Source organism: Panulirus ornatus, chromosome 18, assembly GCF_036320965.1.
Source record: "Panulirus ornatus isolate Po-2019 chromosome 18, ASM3632096v1, whole genome shotgun sequence".
NCBI classification, from domain to species: domain Eukaryota; kingdom Metazoa; phylum Arthropoda; class Malacostraca; order Decapoda; family Palinuridae; genus Panulirus; species Panulirus ornatus.
Genome location: NC_092241.1, coordinates 47,143,066 through 47,167,633, shown reverse-complemented (window position 1 = coordinate 47,167,633; position 24,568 = coordinate 47,143,066). Strand labels below are relative to the sequence as shown.

Genomic DNA, 24,568 nt, shown 5'->3' with positions numbered 1-24,568 from the left:
CGAGTAAGTAATGAAATTGCAAGAGAGATGTGTGTTAATAAAAAGAGTGCGGTTGAGATAACAGAAGAGGTTGTATTGAAGTGGTTTGGTCACATGGAGAGAATGAGTGAGGAAAGATTGACAAAGAGGATATATGTCAGAGGTGGAGGGAACGAGGAGAAGTGGGAGACCAAATTGGATGTGGAAGGATGGAGTTAAAAAAGATGCTGAGCGATCAGGGCCTGAACATTCAGAAGGGTGAAAGGTGTACAAGAAATAGAGTGAATTGGAACGATGTGGTATACCGGTCGATGTGCTGTCAATGGATCGAACCAGGGCATGTAAAGCATCTGGGGTAAACCATGAAAAGTTCTGTTGGGCCTGGATGTGGAAAGTAAGTTGTGGTTTCGGTGCATTACACATGACAGCTAGAGACTGAGTGTGAACGAATGTGGCCTTTGTTGTCTTTTCCTGGCACTCCCACTTGCACACATGGGGGGAGGGGGTGCCATTTCATGTGTGGCAGGGTGGCTGTGGGAATGGATGAAGGCAGCATGTATGAATATGTACATGTGTATATATGTATATATCTGTGTATGTATACTTTGAAATGTATAGGTATTTATATGTGTGTGTGTGGGCGTTTCTGTATATACATGTGTATGCGGGTGGGTTTGGCCATTCTTTTGTCTGTTTTCTTGCGATACCTCGCTAATAAAAAAAGTTGGGTTGGTGAGAGGACAAGAGCAAGGGAAGGAATAGCACTACTCCTCAAACAAGAGTGGTGTAAGTGTGTGATAGAGTGTAAGAAAGTAAACTCTAGATCAGTATGGGTAAAACTGAAAGTGGATGGAGAGAGATGGGTGATTATTGGTGCATTTGCACCTGGGCATGAGAAGAAAGATCATGATAGGCAAGTGTTTTGGTAGCAGCTGAGTGAGTATGTTATTAGTTTTGATGCACGAGACTGGGTTATAGTGATGGGTGATTTGAATGCAAAGGTGAGTAATGTGGCAGTTGAGGGAATGATTGGTGGACATGGAGTGTTTAGTGTTGTAAATGGAAATGGTGAAGAGCTTGTAGATTTATGTGCTGAAAAATGACATACAGGAGGGTGAAAGGTGTGCAAGAAATAGAGTGAATTGGAATGATGTGGTATACTGGTCGATGTGCTGTCAATGGATCGAACCAGGGCATGCAAAGCATCTGGGGTAAACCATGAAAAGTTCTGTGGGGCCTGGATGTGGAAAGTAAGTTGTGGTTTCGGTGCATTACACATGAAAGCTAGAGACTGAGTGTGAGCGAATGTGGCCTTTGTTGTGTTTTCCTAGCACTCCCACTTGCACACATGGGGGGAGGGGATGCCATTTCATGTGTGGCAGGATGGCTGTGGGAATGGATGAAGGCAGCATGTATGAATATGTACATGTGTATATATGTATATATCTGTGTATGCATATGTATGTATACTTTGAAATGTATAGGTATTTATATGTGTGTGTGTTGGCGTTTCTGTGTATACATATGTATGCGGGTGGGTTTGGCCATTCTTTTGTCTGTTTTCTTGCGATACCTCGCTAATAAAAAAAGTCAGGGGTTGGTGAGAGGACAAGAGCAAGGGAAGGAATAGCACTACTCCTGAAACAAGAGTGGTGGGAGTGTGTGATAGAGTGTTAAAAAGTAAACTCTAGATCAATATGGGTAAAACTGAAAGTGGATGGAGAGAGATGGGTGATTATTGGTGCATATGCACCTGGGCATGAGAAGAAAGATCATGATAGGCAAGTGTTTTGGTAGCAGCTGAGTGAGTGTGTTATTAGTTTTGATGCATGAGACTGGGTTATAGTGATGGGTGATTTGAATGCAAAGGTGAGTAATGTGGCAGTTGAGGGAATAATTGGTGTACATTGGGTTAGTGTTGTAAATGGAAATGGTGAAGAGCTTGTAGATTTGTGTGCTGAAAAAGGAATGGTGATTGGGAATACGTGGTTTAAAAAGAGAGATATACATAAGTATACATTTGTAAGTAGGAGAAATGGCCAGATAGCGTTATTGGATTACGTGTTGATTGATAGGCGTGCAAGAGAGAGACTTTTGGATGTTAATGTCCTGAGAGGTGCAAGTGGAGGGATGTCTGATCATTATCTTGTGGAGGCGAAGGTGAAGATTTGTAGGGGTTTTGCAGAAAAGAAGGGAGAATGTTGGGGTGAAGAGAGTGGTGAGAGTGAATGAGCTTGGGAAGGAGACTTGTATGTGGAAGTACCAGGAGAGACTGAGTACAGAATAGAAAAAGGTGAGAACAAAGGACGTAAGGTGAGTGGGGGAGGAATGGGATGTATTTAGGGAAACAGTGATGGCTTGCGCAAAAGATGCTTGTGACATGAGACGCGTGGGAGGTGGGCAGATTAGAAAGGGTAGTGAGTGGTGGGATGAAGAAGTAAGAAAGTGAAAGAGAAGAGAGAGGCATTTCGACGATTTTTGCGGGGAAATAATGGAAATGACTGAGAGATGTATAAAAGAAAGAGGCAGGAGGTCAAGAGAAAGGTACAAGAGGTGAAAAAAAGGGCAAATGAGAGTTGGGGTGAGAGAGTGTCGTTAAATTTTAGGGAGAATAAAAAGATGTTTTGGAAGGAGGTAAATAAAGTGCATAAGACAAGGGAACAAATGGGAACATCAGAAGGGGGCTAATGGGGAGGTGATAACAAGTAGTGGTGATGTGAGAAGGAGATGGAGTGAGTATTTTGAAGGTTTGTTGAATGTTTTTGATGATAGAGTGGCAGATATAGGGTGTTTTGGTCGAGGTGGTGTGCAAAGTGAGAGGGTTAGGGAGAGTGATTTCGTAATCAGAGAGGAGGTAATAAAAGCTTTGCAAAAGATGAAAGCCGACAAGGCAGTGGGTTTGGATGGTATTGCAGTGGAATTTGATAAAAAAGAGGTGACTGTATTGTTGACTGGTTGGTAAGATTATTTAATGTATGTATGACTCATGGAGGGTGCTCAAATTACAGAGGTATAAGTTTGTTGAGAATTCCTGGGAAATTGAATGGGAGGGTATTGATTGAGGGGGTGAAGGCATGTACAGAGCATCAGATTGGGGAAGAGCAGTGTGGCTTCACAAGTAGTAGAGGATGTGTGGATCAGGTGTTTGCTTTGAAGAATGTATGTGAGAAATACTTAGGAAAGCAAATGGATTTGTATGTAGCATTAATGGATATGGAGAAGGCATATGTTAAAGTTGATAGAGATGCTCTGTGGAAGGTATTAAGAATATATGGTGTGGGAGGCAAGTTGTTAGAAGTAGTGAAAAGTTTTTATTGAAGATGTAAGGCATATGTACGAGTAGGTAGAGTGGAAAGTGATTGGTTCTCAGTGAATGTCGGTTTGCGACAATGGTGCGTGATTTCTCTATGGTTGTTTAATTTGTTTATCGATGGGGCTGTTAGGGAGGTGAATGCAAGAGTTTTGGAGAGAGGGGCAAGTATGCAGTCTGTTGTAGATGAGAGAGCTTGGGAAGTGAGTCAGTTGTTGTTCGCTGATGATACAGCGCTGGTGGCTGATTCGTGTGAGAAACTGCAGAAGCTGGTGACTGAGTTTGGTAAAGTGTATGAAAGAAGAAAGCTGAAAATAAATGTGAATAAGAGCAAGGTTGTTAGGTACAGTAGGGTTGAGGGACAAGTCAAATGGGAGGTAAGTTTGAATGGAGAAAAACTTGAGGAAGTGAAGTGTTTTAGATATCTGGGAGTGGATTTGGCAGTGGATGGAACCATAGAAGCGGAAGTGAGTCATAGGGTGGGGAGGGGGTGAAAGTTCTAGGAGCGTTGAAATATGTGTGGAAGGCGAGAATGTTATCTCGGAAAGCAAATATATGTATGTTTGAAGGAATAGTGGTTCCAACAATGTTATATGGTTGTGAGGCATGGGCTATAGATAGAGTTGTGTGGCAGAGAGTGGATGTGCTGGAAATGAGATGTGTGAGGACAATATGTGGTGTGAGGTGGTTTGATTGAGGAAGTAATGAAAGGGTAAGAGAGATGTGTGGTAATAAAAAGTGTGGTTGAGAGAGCATAAGATTGTGTTTTGAAATGGTTTGGTCACATGGAGAAAATGAGTGAGGAAAGATTGACAAAGAGGATATATGTGTCAGAGGTGGAGGGAACGAGGAGAAGTGGGAGACCAAATTGGAGGTGGAAAGATGGAGTTAAAAAAATTTTGAGCAATCGGGGCCTGAACGTGCAGAAGGGTGAAAGGCATGCAAGGAATAGAGTGAACTGGAACGATGTGGTATACTGGGGTCAACGTGCTGTCAGTGGATTGAACCAGGGCATGTGAAGCGTCTGGGGTAAACCATGGAAAGTTTTGTGGGGCTTGGATGTGAAAAGGGAGGTGTGGTTTCAGTGCATTATACATGACAGCTAGAGACTGAGTGTGAATGAATGTGGCCTTTGTTGTCTTTTCCTAGCGCTACCTCGCACGCATGCGGGGGAAGGGGGTTGTCATTTCGTGTGTTGCGGGTTGGTGATGGGAATGAATAAAGGCAGCAAGTATGAATTGTGTTCATATGTATATACGTTGAAATGTATAGATATGTATATGTGCGTATGTGGACCTGTATGTATATACATGTGTATGTGGGTGAGTTGGGCCATTCTTTGATCTGTTTCCTCGCTCTAACGCGGGAGACATCGACAAAGTATAATGAAATAGAATGAATGATAACTTAATCACTGTTTCCTTTGTCATCAAGGTAATGCTAGGAAACAGAGGAAGAATGGCCCCTCCACTCATGTACACTATGTATACATAAATGCCCATACGCTGACATATACGTACATAAACATATCAACATATATGCATATACATACATACACATACAAAGAAATATACATATATATATATATATATATATATATATATATATATATATATATATATATATATATATATATACAGACATGTAAATTTTCATACTTGCTTGCCCTCATCCATTCCTGGCTCTACCCTGCCCCACAAGAAACAGCATCGCTACCCCCCTGCTTCAGTGAGTTAGTGCCAGGAAAACAGACAAAAAAGGCCACATTCATTCACACTCAGTCTCTAGCTGTCATGTGTAATGCACTGAAACCGTAGCTCTCTATCCACATCAAGGTCCCACAGATCTTTACATGGTTTACCCCTGGCATTTCACATGCCTAGTTCAGTCCATTGACAGCATGTTGACCCCGGTATACCACATCATTCAAATTCACTCTATTCCTTGAACGCCTCTCACCCTCCTGTATGTTCAAGCACTGAATGCTCAAAACATTTTTTATTCCATCCTTCCACCTCCAGTTTGGTCTCCCACTTTTCCTTGTTCCTCCAACTCTGACATATATCCTCTTGTCAATCTTTCCTCACTCATTCTCTCCATATGTCCAAACCATTTCAACACACCCTCTTTGCTCTCTCAGCCACACATTTCTTATTCCCATGCATCTCTCTTACCCTTTCATTACTTACTCAATCAAACCACTTCGCACCACATATTGTCCTCTTACATTTCATTTCCAAAACATCCCCCCTTCTTTGTACGACTTTATTTATAGCCCATGTTTTGCAACCAAATAGAATTGTTGGGACTACTATTCCTTCAAACATACTCATTTTTGCTCTCTAGGATAACGTTCTCTCCTTCCACACGTTCTTCATTGCTCCCAGAACCTTCCCTCCCTCCCCCACCCTGTGACTCACTTCTGCTTCCATGGTTCCATTCACTGCTAAGTCCACTCCCAAATATCTAAAACACTTCACTTCCTCAAATTTTTCTCCATTCAAACTAACTCTAATTAACTTGTCTCTCAATCTTACTGAACCTTATAACCTTGCTCTTATTCACATTTACTCTCAACTTTCTCCTTTCACACACTTTTCCAAACTCATTCACCAACTTCTGCAGCTTCTCACTCAAATGACCCTTTAGAGCTGTATCATTGACGAACAACAACTGACTCACTTCCCATGCCCTTTCATCCCTAACAGACTGCATACTCGCACCTCTCTCCAAAGCTCTTGCATTTACCACCCTAACTACCACATCCATAACCAAATTAAACAACAATGGTGACATCACTCACCTCTGTTGCAGACCATCATTCCCTGGGAACCAGTCACTCTCCTCTCTTCCTACTCGTACACATGCCTTACATCCTTGGTAAAAAAATTTTACTGCTTCTCGGAACTTAACCTCCAACACCGTTTACTCTTAAGACCTTTCACAAAGCATCTCCATCAACCCTATCATATGCTTTCTCCAGATCCATAAATGCTACATACAAATCCATTTGCTTTTCTAAGTATTTCCCACATACATTGTTCAAAGCAAACACCTGATCCATACATCCTCTACCACTTTTGAAACCACACTGTTCCTCCCCAATCTGATGCTCTGTACATGCCTTCACCCTCTCAGTCAATACCCTCCCATATAATTTCCCAGGAATACTCAACAAACTTATACCTCTGTAGTTGAACACTCACTTTTATCCCCTTTGCCTTTGTGCAATGGCACTATGCATGCATTCTGCCAACCCTCAGGCACTTCACTATGATCCATACATACATTGAATATCCTTACCAACCAGTCATCAACACAGTCACACCCTTTTTCGATAGATTCTACTGCAGTACCATCCATACCTGCCGCCTTGCCAGATTTCATCTTTTGCAAAGCTTTCACTACCTCTTCTCACTTAACCAAAGTATTCTCCCTGACCCTCTCACTTTGCTCACCAACCCGACCAAAACACCCTACATCTGCCACTCTATCCTCATACACATTCAACAAACCTTCAAAATAGTCACTCCATCTCCATCTCATTTTATTTATTATACTTGATTGCCTTTTCCCATGTCAATGAGGTAGCACCAGGAAACATATGAAGAATGACCCATCCATTCATATACACACCAATATGCATACACGCACATACACATACATACACATATCAACATAATCACATACACGTAGAGAGACATATACATATATGCACATGTATATGTTTGTACTTGCTTACCTTCATCCATTCCCAGCACCATCCCACCCCATAGGACACAGCATCACTACCCCCTGAGTCAGCGAGGTAGAACCCAACCAGGAAAACAGACAAAAAAGGCCACATTCGTTCACACTCAGTCTCTAGCTGTTATATATGATGCACTGATACCATAGCTTCCTATCCACATCCAGGCCCCACAGATCTTTCCAAGGTTTACCCCAAACATTTCACATGCCCTGGTTCAGTCCATTGACAGCACGTCAACGCCGGTATAGCACCTCATTCCCGTTCACTCTTTTCCTTGCACGCCACTCACTCCTCTGGATTTTCAGGCCCCAATTGCTCAAAATCTTTTTCACTTGATCCTTCCACCTCCAATTTGGTCTCACACTTCTTGTTGTTCCCTCCACCTCTTGACACATATATCCTTTTGGTCAACCTTTCCTCACTCATTCTCTCCATGTGTCTAAACCATTTCAACACACATTCTACTGCTCCCTCAACCACACTCTTTTTATTACCACACATCTCTCTTACCCTTTCATTACTTAATTGATCAAACCACCTCACACCACATATTGTCCTCAAACATTTCATTTCCAACACATCTACTCTCCACCATACAGCTATATCTATAACCCCTGCCTTGAGACCATATAATATTGTTGGAAATACTATTCCTTCAAACATGCATTTATAATGTTCTCTCTTTCCATACTTCATCACTCCCAGAGCCTTTGCTCCCTCCCCTGCCCTATAACTCACTTCCATGGTTCCATTTGCTTCTAAGTCTACTCCATTCATACTCATACACTTCACTTCCTCCAATTTTTCTCCATTTACATTCACATCCATTATCAGTGACAAGCCATGCATTACAAAATTCCACACCCTTCCTTCCTTCACCTTAGGCAACCACACCAAAGACGCAGACACATTACTACTGCCTTGCTTGCCTGCACCTTGTCCACGACTACTACAGCCCTGCCTGCACGCGTGCATGCATGTCATACGACAGCATCAGCAGCAGCACAGAAAAAGAAGTAGCAGTAGTAAAAGCACAGTACAGGGGCAACACAGAGATGTGCCAACAATGGGTGGCAGGTGAGGAGGAAGAATAAGAACTTTGCTGTGATGATGCAGAGGACTTGGACACAAAATCAACAACACCAACACCACCACCACAACCTCCTTCACCTCGTCCAGTCCTGCGCCTGAACCCAGGCCAGCTTCTTGCACAGGCCCGACTGGCTCAATCCTCAGAGCCAATCCTTTTCCCGAAGTTATGAAGCTACCTCGCAAACGCAGGAGACAAAAAAAAAAAAAAAAAGAAAAAAAAAAATTCACATCCCAACTAACTTGACCCCCAACTCTGCTGAACCTAAACACCTTACTCTTATTCACATTTACTCTCAACTTTCTCCTTTCACACACTTTTCCAAACTCAGTCATCAATTTCTGCACTTTCATGAACTCGAATCAGCCACCAGTGCTGTATCATTGGTAAACAACAACTGGCTCACTTCCCAGGCCCTTATTCCCAACAGACTGCATACTTTCCCCTCTCTGCAAAACTCTTGCATTTACCTCCCTAACCACTCCATCCATAAACAAATTGAACAACCATGGGGACATCACACACCCCTGCCACAGACTGACCTTCACCGGGAACCAATCACTCTCCTGTCTTCTTACTGGAACACATGCCTTACACCCTTGATAAAAACTCTCTGCTTATAGCAGCTTACCTCCCACACCATATACTCTTAAGACCTACAATGCATCTCTATGAACCCTATCATATATATATTGTAGACTTGATTGTCTTTACCTTCTTTACAAGCAAGATAGCAACAGGAAAAAACAAAGAATGGCTAATTTACTCCCATTTACTCTCAAGACTTCATGCAGCATGTGCCAAATGCAGTTACCTCATACACAGGCAATTCCTAAAGTCCTTTCCTTGGTTTCCCCTTACCACTTCATATGCCCTGGTTCATCCCACTGACATGTTGCCCCCTTTATACCACATAGCTCTCACTATCTCAGTCCCTGCACTCCTCACACCCTCCTGCATGTTCAGGTCCTTATAAGTCCAAGCATCTTTCACTCTATCAATCCATGACATCTTGGTCTTATCCTCCTTGTTTCCTCCACATCTGATGCATATCTCATCCTCATCAGTTTCCTCTCATATCTCCTTTCCATAAGTCCAGACCATACCATTCTCTCAAACGTACTTGACTTTACAACCTTACGTGACTTTTTGTCACTGTTATCATTCCTTAGTTGATCATCTCTCCTCACATCACGCACTTCTCAGGTATTTCATTTCATCCGTACTTTATGTATTTATAAATAGATTTATACAAGTATATGAAGCCATTCTTACAGGCAAATTCATCATTGTTCTTGGACTCCATACAAGTACATGGAGCCATTCTTACAGACATATTCATCAATGTTCTTGGACTCTATCTGCAAATGACAGTGCATTTGATTTGAAGTCACCTTTGACAAGGCTATTTTGTTGTCAGTAGAGGGAAAGGAGTACTGTGTCATGGAGGACCTTCCTACCTTAAAGAAGCCCACCCTCGATCCTGCCTGAAGTGCAGCTTCAAAGCTACAGGAGACCGATAAAATGGATCCTGTTGTTGCCTAATTAACTAAATACACATACATGATTTTTGTTTGATAAAGTTATTTGAATCAGTGTTATTTATTACTTACTTTTGAAAGTAAAAACACATCATTAGATTAGAGAAATTTGTTACACATTTTTAGCTGGGCAAAAGTTTTTCAGAGGACTCCTAAGCTTTTCTTCACCTTGCCTGTAGGTGCCATTTACGTTAACCCTGCGGCTGTGGGACATCTTCCTGCTGGAAGGGGAACGCCTCCTGGTTGCTTTTGCCTACACTATCCTCAAACTTCATCGTCGGCAGATAGCCCGCCTAGATATGGACCAAATTTTAGATTACCTGCAGAAAAAGTTAGTAGGTTAAAGTGCATACATTTGCAAATGTGTATATCCTTATCCTTTTTTTTTTTCAAGTGGTATTTTCATGGTATTTATCTGATCCACTTAGATACTTCAGGTCTGTAAGTTGTACTTATCCAACTTTGTGTATAGTATATTACCTTTATCCCAGTTGATTATTCCCATATAGAATACCTACCCACTGTATTTAGAACTAGGATGATGATCGATTGTATGATTTTTGCTTTTTTTTTAAGGAGAATCCTTTTATTGATCCTACCTTTTTGTTTATTTATCTTTACGCAATTTCTGTAATGAAGATTTTCTTAGTTGACTTATACTTCTGTTCCTTTCTTTAACCCTTTGTAGACTGCTTTATTGGTTTTTTCTTTCATATTAGACAGGTTTTGGGAATTTTTAAAATGAAGTTTTTTTTTACATAGACGTGAAGGAAAAATAAAAACAAAAAACACATTTAAACATTTCACACTCACCACATCATCCGAATGAGTTTTTAAAGGTACCAGTGGTCACTGTGATCATGCTAACATTAGCCTAGGAAAGCGAGAAAGTGTGGTGAATAGGTGCCAAATTAGCACCATGCAGTTGCCGAGTAAGTTTTTGCTTGAGGTTATGATAGATATTTCTTGAAAGAGAAAGAAAATTTGTGTTGCTTATATAACGTATTATTCATCATTCTTGCACTGATGTGAATTTTCATGATATATTGTCCTTTCAGTAACTTTATAGCTGATATTTATTTTCATTCCTCTTTACCAAGGTTTCCTGTATTGTAACATATTGTCATCAATAAGGTAAATTCATTTTATCTCTTAATAATTACAGCGATGTATTCTCCACAAAATTGTAGAATTTCAGAACCCATATGCTTATAACTATAGCAATTTTATTTATGCTCTTTTTGGTAACTTATTAGATCCATCAATCACTGATCTTGTAAGTGGATAGAAAAGAAGTCTGGAACTTCCATATCAGGTCAATAAAAACAGGCCTTACTTTGAAAGGATTATATTCTCCATTGCCTCCAGCAGTATTCTCTGAGAAAGAAGGTGGCAGCCTCATGACATAGATTTGGTATAAATTTCCCTATGTGTAAGAGTGTGTTCCAGTGATCATTTTAACTGCTTATATATGCAAGTGGCATAAGCTTAGATAATTCAAGAAACAGATACAATTCATGAACTCTTGTATTTTTCCATTTATGCCTTAAAGAGATTCTCGCAAGCTCCACATCTCTCATAATCTTCCAGATTGGTACTATTAGTTCTCTGAAAGTATATCCATTTGCTAGTGATGGAAAAATTTGAATTGTCATTTGCACTACAATTCTCCATAATTGAACATGCAGCTCTGATTCCTAATGTTGTGGCTTCAGAATCCAGTGAAATTGGAACATAATGTCAATGAATGAGGCCTTTTCTCTATGTATTCCAGGCGCTGCCTTGTTGATGAGGAAAACAACAAACAAGTTAAAAAATGAGTTCATTGTGAACTTAGTTCCACTGCATGTCACTTCATTCACCCACATGCACATGGCAAGGTGCTGTTTCGTCATCCTCACTTTAGATCCTCTTCATCATTGTTAAATTCATGTTCTCTGTCAATTGTGATATATTCCATTACTGCCCTGTCTCTCGGATTATGGATATTTAATGAGTCTTGCTGGTGTGACACCTGCAAGGTTACTGAGTGTTTGTAAATGCCAGCTGCTTGCAGCCCTAGAGCATTTATTTGAGTTGATAACAATGCGTGGCAACTTTGCATGCCTCATACCACATTCGTCCATTTAAAACTCAGGCTCAAAATACAGGCTCTAGATATACCTTATAGGCTATCAGTCCCCATTATATAGATATGTTGTATAGTCTACAAAGGGTTAAGTATTTTATCAACTAAGTCCAAACTAGGAACCTATCCATGTTTCATATCATGTGTTGCCTACCTAACCTCATTCACTACAAATCATAACCTTTCTTGCTTTTTCCCACTTCCTTAAATTAACATAAAAATAGATGAATTATGTAAAGTGGTGAATGAACCTGAAGCTGCTATTGTTTAATACATATACATAGTTGTGTTTAGAGTAAAGTCAGTAAACAACTACAGTCACATCTACTTTTACCCAGGACAGTCAATGTTGTCAGTCCTTTCTTTCCATGAGGTGTGAACCCAGGGAGTTTCGACTCAGTACTTCGAAATTCCCATTAGTGACTTGTGGAGGGGGAGCAGATGACTGGGGCTGGCATTTAAGGGGATAACATGGTATCAAGGTAAGGAGGGAAGAGGGTTGAGAGAGTATGCTGATAAGTGACACCTACATACAATTCAATATCTTATAAAGCAGGTATAGGACTAAGCAGAAATGCTAAGAGTGATGTTACTCACAAATTAGGACGTTGTTTACAACTTTTGCTAGAGATCTAAATTATATGATGATGCATATCTCTCTCTCTCTCTCTCTCTCTCTCTCTCTCTCTCTCTCTCTCTCTCTCTCTCTCTCTCTCTCTCTCTCTCTCTCTCTCTCTCTCTCTCTCCTCCTCCTCCTCCTCCTCCTCCTCCTCCTCTCTCTCTCCTCCTCTCTCTCTCTCTCTCTCTCTCTCTCTCTCTCTCTCTCTCTCTCTCTCTCTCTCTCTCTCTCTCTCTCTCTCTCCTCTCTCTCTCTCTCCTCCTCCTCTCTCTCTCTCTCCTCCTCCTCTCTCTCTCTCTCTCTCTCTCTCTCTCTCTCTCCTCTCTCTCTCTCTCTCTCTCTCTCCTCTCTCTCTCTCTCTCCTCCTCCTCTCTCTCTCTCTCCTCCTCCTCTCTCTCTCCTCCTCCTCTCTCTCTCTCCTCCTCCTCTCTCTCTCTCTCCTCCTCCTCCTCTCTCTCTCTCTCTCTCTCTCTCTCTCTCTCTCTCTCTCTCTCTCTCTCTCTCTCTCTCTCTCTCTCTCTCTCATGGGTGACGTATTCACCTGCTGGGTTTCTCATAAGAGGTGGCTCATATTACCTGTGTAGTAGGTAAAGGATGTATTTGAATAGTTATGCTACTTAACCATGTTGCTCTCAGTTGAATTACCCTGGAAGCTGTGAAGCATTTTTATAATGAATAAGAGAAAGGAATAAAATTTTGGAGAACATCAGCTATTCTATATAATGCTTCACAGTTCATAGACTGTAACATAAGTACTGTTAATGCTATAGGATGGCAATGTGCATAGTGAGGTATTGTGATGTTAGGAGAAGGGGTGGAATCAGCATCACATAGGTGTACCAGCATGTTGTAATGAAGGTGCTGATTTAGTTTGGATGATGTAATAACAAGTTATTGCATTGTGTCTGCTGCTTCTTGTAGAAATACAAACCTGTTTGCTGCTGCATGTTAAGAAATGTGATTTATAAAAGCTCATCTGGTAGTTTTAACGACATGCAGGGTTTAATAAGGGATTATTTATTAGTATCTTGTAAGACAAATTTGATAAACTGTACAATGGGTACAAATAAGAAAATGGCAGGTGGCGGCCAAATAATGGACATTGTGTCATTGTCTGTCTGTATCTATTATAGATAGGTATAGATGACTCACTGTGTCATTTTCCCCTTTACCATTTGTATTGTAAGTAGGTTGAACATGATGGCATTGGGTATATTCTATAAGTTTCTTCAAAGCTCATCTCTAAGGTAAAGTAATGTAAAGGGTTCTTTGTATTTTTATCAACTAATGCCAAGCTTGTTTTATGTATGAATCATTATGATGACTGAGCTAATTTATGATGAATCCACTACCATAGAACCTCAGCACTACCGTACTCTATGCCACATTCTGTGAAAAAGCCTATCATTGGCCTCATTTTTCCTGATGTCTTATATCTTGCTAAGCTTCTTATGTACTGAAGCCCCATCACATGTTTAATATACAAGTAGGCAGGCTAGAAAGGGTAGTGAGTGGTTGGATGAAGAAGTAAAGTTTCTAGTGAAAGAGAAAAGAGAGGCATTCGGATGATACTTAAAGGAAGGAGTGTAAATGACAGGGAGATGTATGAAAAAAAAGTGGCAGGAGGTCAAGAAGGAGATGCAAGGGCTGAAAAAGAGGGCAAATGAGAGTTGGGGTGAGAGAGTATCACTGAATTTTAAGGATAATAAAAAGATGTCTTGGAAGGAGGAAAGTAATGTGCATAAGACGAGAGCAAATGGGAACAGTGGTGAAGGGGACAAGTGGGAAGAAATAACAGGTAGTGATGAAGTGAGGGGGAGATGGAGTGAGTGTTTTGAAGGTTTGTTGAATGTCTTTGATGATAGAGTGGCAGATATAGAGTGTTTTGGTTAGGGTGGTGTGCAAAGTGAGAGGGTCAGGGAGAATGGTTTGGTTAAGAGAGAAGAGGTGGTGAAAGCTTTGTGGAAGATGAAATCCAGCTAGGCAGCGGGTTTGGATGATATTGCAGTAGAAGTTATCAAGAAAGGCGGTGACTGTTTGTAAATTGGTTGGTAAGGATATTTAATGTATGTATGGATCACAGATTGACTATTTGGATATACGTGTCAAAGGTGGATGGAACAAGGAGAGGCAGGAGACCAAATTGGAGATGGAGGGATGGAGTGAAAAATATTTTGAGTGATTGCAGCTTGAACATACAGGAGGGTGAGAGGCATTCAGGAAGAAGAGTGCATTGGAACAATGTGGTATGCCATGGTCAATGTGCTGTCATTTGACTGGAGCAGTGTGAAACATCTGGGGTAAACGATAGAAAGGTCTGTGGGACCTGGATGTCGTTTTGGTGCATTACACATGACAGCTAGAGAGTGAGTGTGAACGGATGTGGCCTTTTTCATCTGTTTTCCTAGCGCTACCTTGCTGAAGCAGAGGGTAGCAATGCTGTTTCCTGTGGGGCAGGGTAGCACCAGGAATGGATGAAGGCAAGCGAGTATAAGTATGTACATGTGTATATATGTGTATGTCTGTATATGCATATGCTTATATATGTACATGTGTATATGTTCTTTGTTTCCTGGTGCTACCTTGTTGTTGTGGGAAACAGTGATCAGGTATAATGATATAAATGATATAAATAAAAAAAATCCTTTTTTTTTTTTTTTTTTTTTTTTTTTTTTTTTTTTTTTTTTGACGCTGTCTCCCGCGTTTGCGAGGTAGCGCAAGGAAACAGACGAAAGAAATGGCCCAACCCACCCCCATACACATGCCTTGATTCAATCCACTGACAGCACGTCAACCCCGGTATACCACATCGCTCCAATTCACTCTATTCTTTGCCCTCCTTTCACCCTCCTGCATGTTCAGGCCCCGATCACACAAAATCTTTTTCACTCCATCTTTCCACCTCCAATTTGGTCTCCCTCTTCTCCTCGTTCCCTCCACCTCCGACACATATATCCTCTTGGTCAATCTTTCCTCACTCATTCTCTCCATGTGACCAAACCATTTCAAAACACCCTCTTCTGCTCTCTCAACCACGCTCTTTTTATTTCCACACATCTCTCTTACCCTTACGTTACTTACTCGATCAAACCACCTCACACCACACATTGTCTTTAAACATCTCATTTCCAGCACATCCATCCTCCTGCGCACAACTCTATCCATAGTCCACGCCTCGCAACCATACAACATTGTTGGAACCACTATTCCTTCAAGCATACCCATTTTTGCTTTCCGAGATAATGTTCTCGACTTCCACACATTCTTCAAGGGTCCCAGAATTTTCGCCCCCTCCCCCACCCTATGATCCACTTCCGCTTCCATGGTTCCATCCGCTGCCAGATCCACTCCCAGATATCTAAAACACTTCACTTCCTCCAGTTTTTCTCCATTCAAACTCACCTCCTAATTGAATTGACCCTCAACCCTACTGTACCTAATAACCTTGCTCTTATTCACATTTACTCTTAACTTTCTTCTTTCACACACTTTACCAAACTCAGTCACCAGCTTCTGCAGTTTCTCACATGAATCAGCCACCAGCGCTGTATCATCAGCGAACAACAACTGACTCACTTCCCAAGCTCTCTCATCCCCAACAGACTTCATACTTGCCCCTCTTTCCAAAACTCTTGCATTCACCTCCCTAACAACCCCATCCATAAACAAATTAAACAACCATGGAGACATCACACACCCCTGCCGCAAACCTACATTCACTGAGAACCAATCACTTTCCTCTCTTCCTACACGTACACATGCCTTACATCCTCGATAAAAACTTTTCACTGCTTCTAACAACTTGCCTCCCACACCATATATTCTTAATACCTTCCACAGAGCATCTCTATCAACTCTATCATATGCCTTCTCCAGATCCATAAATGCTACATACAAATCCATTTTCTTTTCTAAGTATTTCTCACATACATTCTTCAAAGCAAACACCTGATCCACACATCCTCTACCACTTCTGAAACCACACTGCTCTTCCCCAATCTGATGCTCTGTACATGCCTTCACCCTCTCAATCAATACCCTCCCATATAATTTGCCAGGAATACTCAACAAACTTATACCTCTGTAATTTGAGCACTCACTCTTATCCCCTTTGCCTTTGTACAATGGCACTATGCACGCATTTCGCCAATCCTCAGGCACCTCACCATGAGTCATACACACATTAAATAACCTTACCAACCAGTCAACAATACAGTCACCCCCTTTTTTAATAAATTCCACTGCAATACCATCCAAACCTGCTGCCTTGCCGGCTTTCATCTTCCGCAAAGCTTTTACTACCTCTTCTCTGTTTACCAACTCATTTTCCCTAACCCTCGCACTTTGCACACCACCTCGACCAAAACACCCTATATCTGCCACTCTATCATCAAACACATTTAACAAACCTTCAAAATACTCACTCCATCTCCTTCTCACATCACCACTACTAGTTATCACCTCCCCATTTGCGCCCTTCACTGAAGTTCCCAGTTGCTCCCTTGTCTTACGCACTTTATTTACCTCCTTCCAGAACATCTTTTTATTCTCCCCAAAATTTAATGATATTTTCTCACCTCAACTCTCATTTGCCCTTTTTTTCACCTCTTGCACCTTTCTCTTGACCTCCTGTCTCTTTCTTTTATACATCTCCCACTCAATTTCATTTTTTCCCTGCAAAAATCGTCCAAATGCCTCTCTCTTCTCTTTCACTAATACTCTTACTTCTTCATCCCACCACTCACTACCCTTTCTAATCAACCCACCTCCCACTCTTCTCATGCCACAAGCATCTTTTGCGCAATCCATCACTGATTCCCTAAATACATCCCATTCCTCCCCCACTCCCCTTACTTCCATTGTTCTCACCTTTTTCCATTCTGTACTCAGTCTCTCCTGGTACTTCCTCACACAAGTCTCCTTCCCAAGCTCACTTACTCTCACCACCCTCTTCACCCCAACATTCACTCTTCTTTTCTGAAAACCCATACAAATCTTCACCTTAGCCTCCACAAGATAATGATCAGACATCCCTCCAGTTGCACCTCTCAGCACATTAACATCCAAAAGTCTCTCTTTCGCGCGCCTGTCAATTAACACGTAATCCAATAACGCTCTCTGGCCATCTCTCCTACTTACATAAGTATACTTATGTATATCTCGCTTTTTAAACCAGGTATTCCCAATCATCAGTCCTTTTTCAGCACATAAATCTACAAGCTCTTCACCATTTCCATTTACAACACTGAACACCCCATGTATACCAATTATTCCCTCAACTGCCACATTACTCACCTTTGCATTCAAATCACCCAACACTATAACCCGGTCTCGTGCATCAAAACCACTAACACACTCATTCAACTGCTCCCAGAACACTTGCCTCTCATGATCTTTCTTCTCATGCCCAGGTGCATATGCACCAATAATCACCCATCTCTCTCCATCAACTTTCAGTTTTACCCATATTAATCGAGAATTTACTTTCTTACATTCTATCACATACTTCCACTACTCCTGTTTCAGGAGTACTGCTACTCCTTCCCTTGCTCTTGTCCTCTCACTAACCCCTGACTTTACTCCCAAGTCATTCCCAAACCACTCTTCCCCTTTACCCTTGGTAGAAAGTTTCAAAGCTGTGAGGTGTATGGAAAGCAACAGTTATCAGAACGGCCTAATCTTGAGTTGCCAGTGGCCACACAGTAATCTTGTGTCACAGCAGCTTACTTAGTATTGCTTGGTCTAGCTTGTGGTGAAGCCTCACAGCCACCCTTTGGGGCAAAAACCAAAGTTATACCTAAAGAGAGAAAGTGAACCAACATTGTGGCATGGGACAAGCAGGTCAAATTTTGAAGTTGGCAAGGGAAGTTTATAAGTCAGAGCACTTTCAATTCCTCTCTCTAGTAAGTATGTAGAGTTAAAACCTTTTAATCTGAGATGTGAGAGCAGTGCTCCATACAAGGACAGATTAATCCTTCATATGAATGGAGCAACTGTTCAGAAGAATAGAAATTTTGTCATTTAAACAGGACTCCCAGTTTCTTAGAGGCTGATAAAGCTATTCCCGTAATATGGGGTTACCAAGATAGATTAGATGTTATGGTAATACTAAGTATGTTCTTTGAATCAAGAGGTGGGACTTACAGGACTATCAAAAGAGAGGAAAGTTGTGATGAATTTTCAGTAGAAAGATGGGTGAAACTTGGTCACGGAGTTATTAAACTTAACCAAATTTTATCTACTCCACTGAGATATCATGTCCAAGTCTGACTTTATTGAGGAATTTTTGTTGGGATGAGATGCAGATTGAGTGATAAGATGGAACAGAATTGAAGGATGTGGAGGAATGCAGTTTTGAGTCTTCAGCATAAGAGTGCACTTGGTTTTTGCACATACAGGAAATCACTTATAAAAAGGAGAAAACTTGAGGGACACCGTTGTTGATGGAGAAATGGGGAGATGCTGATCCATCAAGAACGATGATATAGATTGGCCTGAGAGGAATATATATATGAGGGAGCAAAGTGAGGAAGGGGAAACCTGAAAAGAGGACCTTGGAGATGAGACCCCACTGTCACATCCTCTTAAAAGCTTTGAATATATCATGGCAAAAGACGGCTACTCAGGGTTTCCCAGAATCTTTCAGGGATGAAGACCAGACATTGGTAACATATAAAAGAATGTCGCCAGTATATCTAACCTTATGGAATCCATACTGGTGATCAGAGAGAAGATACAAGATGTCCAAAGACATGGGAGTTGAGGAGGAATTCAAAGACTGAAAATGGTAGATGTCAAAACAACAAGTTGATAGAGGGATTACTCTTTGTGGGGATAATATGTACCAATGCATTCTTCCAGGAAGAAGGAAAAGTTCTGGTTTTTAAAAAGAAGCAGATCAGACAAGCAAGCATAGGTCATAGGTGCAAGGTCAGAGGCGCATTCTTTCAGTACTTGGGGATGGATACCATCAGGACCATAAGCCTAACAGATCAAAGAGAGATTACTGGAAGGGGCATAGGAGCATTAGGGTTGAAGGAATTATAGAGCCATCCACGGTAGAGGAGAAATTGGAACCAAAGAGAGTTACTTTGCCAACAGGAGAAACAGTTGTAATACCATCAAAATGGAAAAGTGAAGGAAGGACAGAGTGACAGAAGTTGTTAGTGATGCCCTTAGCTGAAGACCAGAAAGACCTGTCAGTGGATGACAAGGAGAGTTTATTGTACTCCCTTCGAATAAAGGAACGCTTTGCCTCATAGATAACTTTCTTGCAATGGTTATGGATAGTTATGAATGCTGAATGGGAGTCAGAGGAAGGAGAATTTTTCCAAGCCCAGTATGCCTGATCTCTAAAGCAAAAGTGCTCTGAAACATGCATTAGCAAAGTTATTGATGGCACTCTACCCTGCTAGCATTGACAAAGTATAAGAGGGCAGGAACAAGTATAACAGTATAAGAAAAGAGAAACAAAGAAACTTCCAAAAGAATATTAATTACAAGGCAGCTGAAAATCCTAGATTATTCCATAGCTTTATCAGGAGCCAGTTGTCAGTTAATGAGCATCTAATCAGGTCAAGGGATTTAGAGAGAAATATTGTACAGGAGGATGAAAGGTGATGCAAGGAACTGAATAGCAAGTTAAAGTGTTTTTACAGTGGAATATGAAGGTGGTTTTGGAAATTGTTGAGACATCTAGAAAAGATATTAACAAAATATTAGGACGACTTGACCCGTACAAGGCTCATGGTCATAATAGAATTTCATTATATGTGCTAAGGAGATGTCAGGTATACTTGATAGACTACTTGAAATACAGTTCAAGATGTCACTGGAGAAAGGCATAGTGCCAAGGGAATGGGAAAGGGTAAATGTCATACCTCTATATAAGACTGGAGACTGGGAACAGGCAATGAACTACAAACTGATCTAACTAATGAATGTGGTGTGTAAGGTTCTGGAAAAGATTATTGAATAGCAAGTGGATGACTCTCACATGTGGTTGTTTTTTTCATGGATGTTTTACATATTTGTCATACAAACTTCATTGGTTTCCTGTAATGTTGAACATGTGCTGGGGCTTCAATAAGCAAGAGGCATAGCATGATATAAGACATCAGGAAAAATGAAGTGTGGCTTGAGTGCAGCAGGTTCTGTTGTGGTCGTTGTCACTGTAGGACCGATCTTTTATTAGCTCAGAGTCATCATAAGTGATTCATACATATATTGAGATTGCCATTAGTTGATAGGATTACGAGAAACTTTCTATATCTTATACCTCGCCTTGGAGATGAACTTTGAAAAAAGCTTATTGAATATACCCAATGCCATTATACTCAGTCCATTAACAATATAAATCATAAATTGGAAAATGACACAGTGTCCATTGGCCAGATGATATTTAGTTATTCATACCTGTTTCACTAGTTTATTAGATTTGTGTAATGTGATTCTAATTTCTAATCTTGTTTTAAACCCAGCATATCATTAGAGTCATGAGATGCATTTGCATGAATCATGTTTGTTAACATGCAGCAGTAAACATTTTCATGCTTTACATTATTGTCAAAGGTTAACAAAGACCAGGGGTTTATCTTTCTACATGAAAGAGCAGAGAGGATACAGTAACTTTTTATTACTTTATTCAAACCAAACTACCATCACAATACAGTAAATATTGCTTACTCACTGCAACATGTCAGTGCCTGCACATGTGCAGTACTGATCCCCACCCATTTTCTTGACAGCATGTACACCACCACCTTATGGTATCGACCATACTTAGTTACAGGCTGTAAACTGTTAGACATTACATGGAACTGTTGATGTGCTCCAAAATGTAACTCCTTTCTTATGTTCATTATACTTAAAAATGTTTGACAGCTATCTAGGTTATTAAGAACAAAATGGGTAAGTACTGTAACTATTCAAATACATCTTTTACTTACTACAAAGGTGATAAGAGTTACCACATATGACAAACCCATCAGGTGTAAAGGTCACCCTCAAGTTGATAACTTTTGCATCTGCAGATGCAGGGGAGGACTTGGCGTATGAGTGTGTATGTGTGCTTGTGTGCTACTTATAGAATTGGAGGGAGAGTTGCATTATGTTTCAATTCAAACCCTCTGGCACAAGTTGCATATAATGTCCTAATTTGCAGTTAACATCACTCTGTTTTTGCTTTGTCCTACTTATAGTGTGTTGTATGTAGGTGTCATTTGTCAGGGTACTCTTCTCTCACCCTTCTTACTCTTCCCTCCTTACATTTTTACCTTGTCATCCCCTTCATACACCTGCCCCAGTCGTCTCCTGCTACCTCATGACCTCAGGTCACTAATGAAAGCTTTGAAGTATCAAGTCTGTACTCTTTGGGTTCACACCTTATGGGAAAAGAGGACTGACAGTGCTGACTGTCCCAGTTGGAAGTGGAGGCGGCACCACAGAGATATTCACTGAAACCTTTGTAGATATGTTTGATTGTGTTTAAGTTACACTCATTGCATTTATCTAAGTAGCCATCTAGCATGTAACATTCATAGTTTTAATGCTGAAATGTTCTTTTTTTCTTTCTATCCAAAGTGCATTTACAGTGAAAATATGAAATTGGAAATTCAGATTAATCCTAGTCATTCAAAATTCTCCTTCAAGGCTGATAGTTTACAAAGATACTAAGGTCATTATGTATATTTCCACTTTGTTTTACAAGATTACCATGTCTGTTTATGTTTGAGGATTTGATTCATGTTATTCATGATTGGGTGGTCATATTCAGAATCATTGCTTCATGGATTCTTGCTCTGTATTTCTTGAGATTCACAGAGAAAGCTTAGAGAACTTGCTCAGTATTTTCAGAGATTGACATAAAACCTAGTTTTCCTCTGCATTTTTCAGAGATTTGCAGATAAAGTGTAGTAAATATCATAGCAGAAATTTAAGTTGAGCCCAAAGTTTTATGATTCCATTATACTTTCTTGATAGTCTGAGCATTTGTCTGAGACTACATGATTCATGAAATATAGTGCTGGATTGTGTGGCCTTGTTCAGAGGGAGAAAAGGAGCTTAAATCATAAAGTTTCATATGCATAATTCAGCACTTTTTATTCATTATGTTGGTTACATCAATCCTTCAATTTGTTTTTGTTTCAGGTTGGAAAAAAATTTTGGTCATGATGATGACTATGTAATAGAGAGTTTAGAAAAAGCAATGGATGAATTAAAAAAAGCAAAATTAGATCATCCTGGAGCACCACCAGATTCAGAATTACCACAGCAACCATTTGGTAAGTCTGATGGATAGTGATTGTTGTTTGTTTCATCTTTTGGTAAGTTGAATAGATAGTGATTGTTGTTTGTTTCATCTTTTGGTAAGTCAGATAGATAGTGATTGTTGTTTGTTTCATTTCATCTTGATGTACCAACGTATATGATATATGTTATTGCCTCTCTCAGTACCAGCCTGGCCTTCCATTAGAAGGATTTATTCAGCCACACCAGCTCTCCTTGCCTGTCATTCAACTTAATGCATAGTTCATGTTTTTTATTCTCTATTTATCCACCTGTCTGTTTATATCTCAGACACCCATTCCCTCTAGGAGCTCCCAACCAACCAGTAATTTTTTCAGAAGCTTGTCAATCTTACCCACCTCTAGAAACTTACCTTATTTTATCTTGTGCAAGGCCCTGTCTACCTCTTGTTTCTCATCCCCATTTGTCTTAACTATCACTCCTCGTACCTCCTCATCATAGACTAATTGACATCTGCATTCGTATCATCCACTATATTTAGTAGTCCTTCAGAATAGTAGCTCCAGCTCTCATCTTTGTTTCTTACCACTTTCCCATGTGCTCTCCTCACTTTTTTCTTCTCACACTTTTCACTTCCTTTCAGTTTTTTTTTTTTTTTTTTTTTTTTTTTTTTTTTTTTTGTTCTGAAGTTCATCAGTACTCTGTCTTCTTGTTTCACATTTGCATTTAGCTCTAATAACCTTCTTTTGACAATGTGCCACTGTCTTTTGTACACCCTAGTCACTCATAACTCTCATACCCCTCTTTTGACCATGTGTCACTCTTGTGTAAACTCACAGATCACTCATAGTCCTGCCTTGCAGGTACTGACCCTTTGCCTCCTTCTTCATTTTTGCTTACAGTTTAACTTCCTCATTCCTCAACTAGCTACCCTTTCTTATATTTCCACATCCCATTTTTCACATGCCATTCACTTTACCCACACATTTAAGCTCTGCCCCCCAGAACACCATCCACTAGTTTTCCACTTCCCATAAATACCTTAGTGAAATTATGCTTATGAATTGCATTAATCATCATGTAGAATTAGTCAGAGTGATGCAACAGAATAATTTATGTTAGGGAAATTTGGATAGAGAAATTTTGTATGTCCAAGCAGATAAGGTGGAGGTTTGTAGTAACAGTTGTTCAGATCATTAGTTACAGTAATGAATGAGTTTGAGTTCGGAATTACATCAAGAGGGAGATATCTTAAAATGGGAATACTGTGGTGGTATGGCAATTCAGGAAGAGGACTGTTAGAATGTTTGTTAATTAGTTGAGTAGAAATATAGGAAGTCGAGTAAGAGGGTTTGTGGTTGTTATAGTATTGTATTGATGGAGGAATCAGGGGCATGTGTGGAAGGGGTTATGTTGAGCCACTGTTATATTATAACTGAAGAAGTGCCTCTGAAATTAACTTGAAAGTGTCGATGCCAAAATATTTATGTGGCAAGAGTGTAACTAAAGGTTAATTGCATCTTAACAAGTATCATTGATTGCAAGGAGATGCATTTGTGACTGAAGATGAACATGACTGTTGTTTTTATATACGAATTGTGCATAATCAGTTGTTGAAAATGATTTACATGTAAATTTTTTCCTAATACTGATGTTCATACAGACCCTTCAATTACTTTTTTTCATTATCTCACCAGGAATGTTCATAGAACCTACAGTTGAAAAGGAATCTGGAATTCGTCGGGATTTTACTGAGGAAGAACGTTTGATTACTGAGAAATTAATGAAGCGGACTGAAACCATTGGACTTAATGGATCTCATCTCTCCGTTGACCGTGGTTAGTGAGAGTATTCATCATATTTTGAAGTCCCATCATCTGGTTTTTCTGTGTTTTTTGTATC

The 24,568-nt window shown here is 40.3% G+C and overlaps 1 protein-coding gene across 3 annotated transcripts in view; it reads left to right on the top strand.

The window, feature by feature from the left end:
* LOC139755054 (USP6 N-terminal-like protein) overlaps positions 1-24,568 on the top strand; it is a 335,539-nt gene that overhangs the window by 210,636 nt on the left and 100,335 nt on the right. For all 3 annotated transcript variants that reach the window (XM_071673062.1, XM_071673061.1, XM_071673060.1), the window contains 3 exons: positions 9,851-10,002; positions 22,568-22,701; positions 24,364-24,504. In XM_071673062.1, the coding sequence (XP_071529163.1) occupies positions 9,851-10,002; positions 22,568-22,701; positions 24,364-24,504 (427 nt within the window). The remainder of the gene's footprint in view (positions 1-9,850; positions 10,003-22,567; positions 22,702-24,363; positions 24,505-24,568) is intronic.